Raw genomic sequence first — 6440 nt, 5'->3', positions numbered from 1 at the left:
ATGTTCCTTGTAGATACATCAAGGTCACTAAGGTCTCATGATCTTCTTAGTTCGTCTTCCATCTTGCGTCGTCTCAAGTCTCGCTCGTCCCCCCAGACTTCTGAAACTGTTCCTATCAAGATGGTTGCTCCCAAGGGTGTCCCTCCTCCACCTCCGCCTCGTGCTAGTCTCAAGAGGAAGTTGGAGATGCCTATTGATGTTGACGCTGCTGAGTTTTCTTTTGACTCTCTGGCTCCGCATGTAGATACCCTGCCGTTTCCTTCTTTCAAGGATCGTCAATCCTCGATAACTTTTGCTGACCTTTCACAGGAGGCGGCCGTACAGTCTTTCCAGGTATAGTATACTCCGAAAAAAAATTTAATAAAATCAACATTATTGAACTATGCTTCTTACACTTCATCTTTGCTTTGCAGAGCCTTCAATCTTGCCTTGGTGTTTTAGGCAAGGTGTCAGAATTTACTCGGGTGTATGAGGCTATGAAGAAGGAGCATGATGCTTTGTCTGACAAGTACAAGGCTGCTACTGAGGCTCTGAAGGCTGAACGGACTAAGCATCGGGACTGCATTTCTGAGCGGGATTGGCTGAAGGGTACCCTAAAGGAAGCTGCTAACGAGGCCATTGATGCTGCTACGTACTACTACGGGAAGGCACGTCTTGAGATGATGGAGGAGTTTCAGCAAGGAAAGCATGAGGCTTGGGATTATGATGGTGATAAGGCTTCTTTCGAGAAGGCGTTTCCTGAAGGGACTGCTGCTCCTGGCTCACTGCTGCTAAGCTTTGCTGATGAGGAAGTGAACTCTCCTCATAATGAAGAAGTCAAGGATGCTCCAGAAGTTATGAAGCCTGTTGCTGAAGAAGTGGCCCCTGTTGACAACATGGGGGAGAATTAGTTTAACTGGTGCTGCGTCACCTTTAAAAAAAATGTAAAACTTTTGAATGGTGTTTATGTTTACTGCCTCGGTGCAGTTTGGATAATTTGTTTTTTGTGCTACACTTTTGTAGCTGGATAACTTGTTTAATTTTGTTGCAATGCAACTAAGTATTTCTGTCCTTCTTGCTGTGTGGATTATGTTTCTGTATAGTGTGTTGTGATTGTATTGTAATTGTATCACGATTGTATTACAGTTGTATTACAGTTGTGATGCTACTTACATGTGTTTGTATGCCTTGTAAGGATAGTAGGTCTGTTCTGTTCAAGAATGACTGGTCATCGTTCTGTGGTGAAGGGACTTGTTTCATTCTTGCTTAGTAATGTCAGTCGTGCTCCTTGCAAAACAGAAGAAGGTGAGGGGTGGCCGTGGGTTTCCCCAACGGCCCTCCGATGCCAAAGTCAGTACTCGTAATGATCATAAATCAAATTGACAAAGGATAGGGAGAGATGAGTACCTTTCGTGCTGATTTTGGCTGTTGGAGATTTTTGTGTTTTTGTGTTTTCTTCTTTTTTTGTATTTTTGCTTGTTTTCCTGTTTTTTTTTTTTTTTTTTTTTTTTTTTTTTTTTTTTTTTTTTTTTTTTTTTTTTTTTTTGTAAATTAAAAGACAAAATTGAAATAATAACTACGTACCTTTCTTCAGAAATGATATAGTTTTAAATGTGCTGCGTTCCAGCTTCGCTGCACGTCTTTTCCTTCTGCATTCCTGAGTCTGTATGCTCCATTACCTACTGAAATAATAACTACGTACCTTTCTTCAGAAATGATATAGTTTTAGTGATTTCATAGGGTCCTTCCCAATTGGGTGCTAGCTTTCCTGCATTGACTTGCCTGGTGTTTTCGTATACCTTCCTGAGAACCCAATCTCCTAGCTTGAAGACTTTGATTCTGACATTCTTGTTGAAGGATCTTGCCACTTCCTGCTGATATGCTGCCATTCTCATTTGTGCGTCTTCCCTGAGTTCCTCCACTGTGTCTAAGTTATGAATTAGTTCTGCTTGGTTTCTTTCTTCTGTCATTAGCCCATACCTTGCTGTAGGTACTTCTACCTCTGTTGGGATTACTGCTTCACATCCGTACACCAGTGAGAAAGGGGTATGGCCTGTAGCGCCTTTAGGAGTTGTTCTGTCTACCCACAATATGTTGGGTAGCTCATCTGCCCATTTTCCTTTGGCTCCTTCCAGCCTTTTCTTCATGTTGCCTATAAGAACTTTGTTGCTTGATTCTGCCTGTCCGTTTGCCTGTGGGTACCTTGGTGTAGATGTGATAAGGGAGATGTTCCATTCCTTACAGAACTTGGTGGTTTTGTTGCTGATGAATTAGGACCCATTGTCTGTAATGATCTTTGCTGGTACCCCGAACCTGCTTAGACTGTTCCTCTTTATAAATGAGATGACGTGTTTATCCTTGATTTCCTTGTATGCTTCTGCTTCAATCCATTTGGAGAAGTAGTCTGTCATTGCTAAGAAGTACACTCTCTGTCCTGATGACGGGGGCAGCTTTACTATATCCATTCCCCACTTCATGAATGGCCAAGGTGTCAACGTTGGGTGTAATTCTTCTGATGGCTTGTGTGTCAAGGGCGCATGTTTTTGGCATGCTAGGCATTTCTTGGCGAACTCTGCTGCGTCCTTCCTCATGTTGGGCCAGTAGTATCCCATTCTAAGTGCTCTGTTGGCTAGATTCCTTCCTCCGAAGTGATTTCCGCATTCTCCACTGTGCAGGGATTGTAAGACTTGCTGAGCTTCTTTTCCTTCCAGGCATCTTAAGAAAGGTCCTGCTGCAGATTTCTTGAAGAGTACGTTGCTGATCAGGCAATACTTGGAGGCTTTCTGAGCGAATGCTTGAGCTGTTACTTTCCCTGTTGGTTTCGTGTTGCCCAAGAGGTATTCTTTCAAAGGCGTTGTCCAACTATTGTCTTCTTCTTCTATAGGGTTTGCTTGAATTTCGTAGACGCTCATGGTTGACTCTTTCTCTATGGCTGGTGAAAGTACGTGTACTAGCGGGATTACTCCAAATTCTTCTGGATTGATGTTTGACCCCAAATTTGCCAGTGCGTCTGCTTCGGTGTTCAGGTTTCGGGGTACTTGTTCTATCTTGAACTCTTTGATGAGCTTCTTTGTGACTTCTAGGTAAGCAATCATCCTAGTGTCTTTTGCTGCACACTGCCCGTTGACTTGGTTTACCATGAGTAAAGAATCATAAATTACTTCCAGGTGTTGTATCTTCATGTCCTTTGCAACGGTTAGCCCTATGATTAGTGCTTCGTATTCAGCTTCATTATTGGTAGCCTTGAAGTTACACCTTATTGCCTGTGCTATCTTGTCTCCTTGGGGTGATGTCAGTACCACTCCTAAGCCTACTCCGCGTATGTTTGCTGCACCATCTGTATGGAGTGTCCATTTCTGCGCAGCTTTTGGTTCCTGTAGTGCCAGTACTTCCTTCTGCGCTTCTTCTTCAAGGGTAGGGCTGAAGTCTGCCACGAAGTCTGCCAAGGCTTGAGACTTGACTGCCGTCCTGGGTTCGTACGGTATGTCGTATCTGCTCAGATGCAGGACCCATTTCTCCATCCTTCCTGACATTTCTGGCTTCCTCATGATAACTCTGATGGGGTAGTTGGTTCGTACTTGTATGGAATGGCTCTCGAAGTATTGACGTACTTTACTGAAGCAGTGAACAAAGCTAAAATGATTTTCTCTAATGATGCATACCTTGTTTCCGCACTGAGCACGGTCTTGCTTACGTAGTAAATTGGAAGTTGTTCCTTTTCCTCCTCTCTTGTGAGAACTGCACTGACCGTCCCTTCAGATACTACAAGGTATAGCTGAAGTGGATCTCCTTCTTTGGGCTTGGAGAGAATCAACGGGTTGGCTAGGTATTCTTTCAGCTTTTGGAATGCTTCATCGTGTTCCTGTTCCCACTTGAACTCCTTATTCTTTTTCAGTACCTCGTAGAAAGCTCTGTTCTTTTCTGAAGACTTTGAGATGAACCTGTTCAGTGCCGCGATTTTCCCTGTTAAGCTCTGTACATCCTTCTTGGATTTTGGTCGCTCTAGATCTAGGATGGCTTTGACTTGTTCCGGACTGGCTTTTATTCCTCTTTGCGTAACCATGTATCCCAGGAACTTTCTTGATTGTACTCCAAATGTGCACTTTGTGGGATTTAGCTTCATGCCGTACTGTTTCAGGATGACGAATGCTTCTCTAAGGTCTCTGACGTGGTCTTCTGCCTTCTGGGATTTAACTACCATATCGTCTATGTAAACTTCCATTGTGTTTCCAATTTATTCTTCAAACATCTTGTTTACCAACCTTTGGTACGTTGCTCCTGCATTCTTCAATCCAAAAGGCATCACCTTGTAGCAGTATATTCCTTGACTGGTAGTGAAGGCTGTTTTCTCTTGATCATCCTTGTGCATAAGGATCTGGTTGTAACCACTTTAGGCGTCCATAAAGGATAGCAACTCGTGTCCTGCTGTGGCATCTACCATGGCATCGATATGCGGTAAAGGGAATGGGTCTTTTGGGCAAGCTTTGTTGATGTCTGTAAAGTCTATGCAGATTCGCCATTTCCTATTCTTCTTCCTTACTACCACCACGTTGGCGAGCCATTCTGGGTACTTTACCTCTCTGATCTTTCCTGTTTTCAGTAGGTTTTGAATTTCTTCATTGATGATCTTGTTCCTTTCTGGCGCGAATTTCCTTCTTTTTTATTTCACTGGTGTATGCATTGGATCTACGTTTAACTTGTGGGTGATAACTTATGGGGAAATGCCTTTCATGTCTTCATGGGTCCAAGCAAACACATCTTTCTCTTCTTCCAGGAAATCGTAAATTTGTTGTTTGAGTTCCGCTTTCAGCTCTGATCCTATTCTGACTTTCTGATCTGGATGTATGGGGTTCAGCTGGACTTCTATAGCTTCTTGCTCCTCTGTTATGCTCAATTTCTCTTGGCCCAACTGACCCTCTGATTGCTATGCTGAACTCTTTTCTGCAGATGTTGCCTTCAATGCTATCGTGTAACATTCTTTGGCTTCTTTAGGATCTCCTCCGATTTCTTGAATTCCCCACCTAGTAGGAAACTTAATGACTTGATGGTATGTAGAAGGGATGGCTTTCATCTCATGTATCCAGGGTCTTCCCAAAATCATGTTGTATGAAGACAGAGTGTCGATTACTAAGAACTTGACTTGTAGGTTGATCCCTTTTGCGTACGTTGCCAATGTAATCTCCCCACTTGTCTTTTTGGTTTCCCCACTGAATCCTACTAGCATTGTTGATTTGTTGACGATATTTTTCTCATCTATGTTCATATGCTTCAGGGTGTCTAGCATGATGATATTTGCAGAGCTTCCATTGTCAACTAGGATTCGCTTGATCATGTAATTTCCAACTGGGAGTGAGATCACTAGACCGTCATGATGACCTTCTACTGCATCGCTCTCTTCAAACATGATAGGGATGTCTATCTTGGATTTTTCTCTCTTAACTGGTTGCTCTTTGTTGCTTTCTTTTGCATGTCGCTTCGCTGCTGAATATGTTAGACCGCATACTTCTGACCCTTCTGATATGAAACAGATGGTTTTGACAATTGGAGTTGGGGGTGGAGGACCTCCTTGCTTGGACTCTCTATCCTTCCCTGCAGCTTTGGATCTTTCTGACAAGAGTTCTTTGAGGTAGCCCTTCTTTAGCAGGTATGCAACTTCCTTTCTGAGCGCGACACATTCATCAGTAGTGTGACCGATATCTGAGTGGAAATCACACCATCTGGATGGATCTTTCTTTTCCCCAGGCCTATCACTCCTTCTGGGCCATTGAACAGTATCTCCCATTTTGTTTAAGGTCCTTATTACTCCTGCAGGGTTGACATTGAAGCAATACTCATGCAACTTGGGTGGAAGCTCAGGATCTTCCCTCCAATCAGAAAATTCTCCTTCGACAGCATTGACTGATCCTTCATCAAGTGAAAGCTGATACGGCTTGAATCGATGATCTCTCCTGGGGAAGTTGTTATTCCTTCTCGACGGACGATCTTCATCCTTTCTGAGCTCTAGAGTCTTTCTTTCATATGCATCTTCTTCAAATCTGACTTGGGCCATTGCTTTAGCTTGTACATCTTCAAAGGTTGTATAGGGGTATTTGGTTAATTCATTGTAGAGCTCGCTGTGATCTAGCAATCCTCTTCTGAACGCTTCAATGGTTGTAGGAGCGTCACACTTGTGTATTCCAATCTTCTCCCTATTGAACCTGTTTAGATAATCCCTCAAGGATTCACCATGTCTCTGCACAACACGGTATAAATCCGATGATTGCTTCTCTATTTTCCTGCTGCTGGCGAACTGGACCTTGAATAGGTTTACCATTCCTGCAAAAGATCGAATTGTCCCATTATCTAAATTAATGAACCAAGTTAAAGCTGGACCTGATAATGTGGCTCCAAAGCCTTTGCACATGATAGCCTCTCTGATGTCTCTAGGGATTGAGCTTGTCATCATCTTCTGTTTGTAGAGG

At 43.1% G+C, this 6440-nt stretch overlaps 1 protein-coding gene across 1 annotated transcript; it reads right to left on the bottom strand.

Moving 5' to 3' along the window:
- Positions 1-1673: 1673 nt before the first annotated feature.
- Positions 1674-3527, bottom strand: LOC145600830 (uncharacterized). The gene is made up of 2 exons (XM_081656691.1): positions 2404-3527; positions 1674-2241 (listed from the first exon to the last, which is right to left on the bottom strand). Exons 1-2 carry the CDS (start codon positions 3525-3527, stop codon positions 1674-1676), a joined length of 1692 nt encoding a protein of 563 aa, XP_081512817.1.
- Between the last annotated feature and the right edge of the window lie 2913 nt (positions 3528-6440).

Source organism: Chenopodium album, chromosome 21, assembly GCF_948465745.1.
Source record: "Chenopodium album chromosome 21, dcCheAlbu1.1, whole genome shotgun sequence".
Taxonomy (NCBI): Eukaryota; Viridiplantae; Streptophyta; class Magnoliopsida; order Caryophyllales; family Amaranthaceae; genus Chenopodium; species Chenopodium album.
This window is presented reverse-complemented; position numbering and strand designations above follow the sequence as displayed.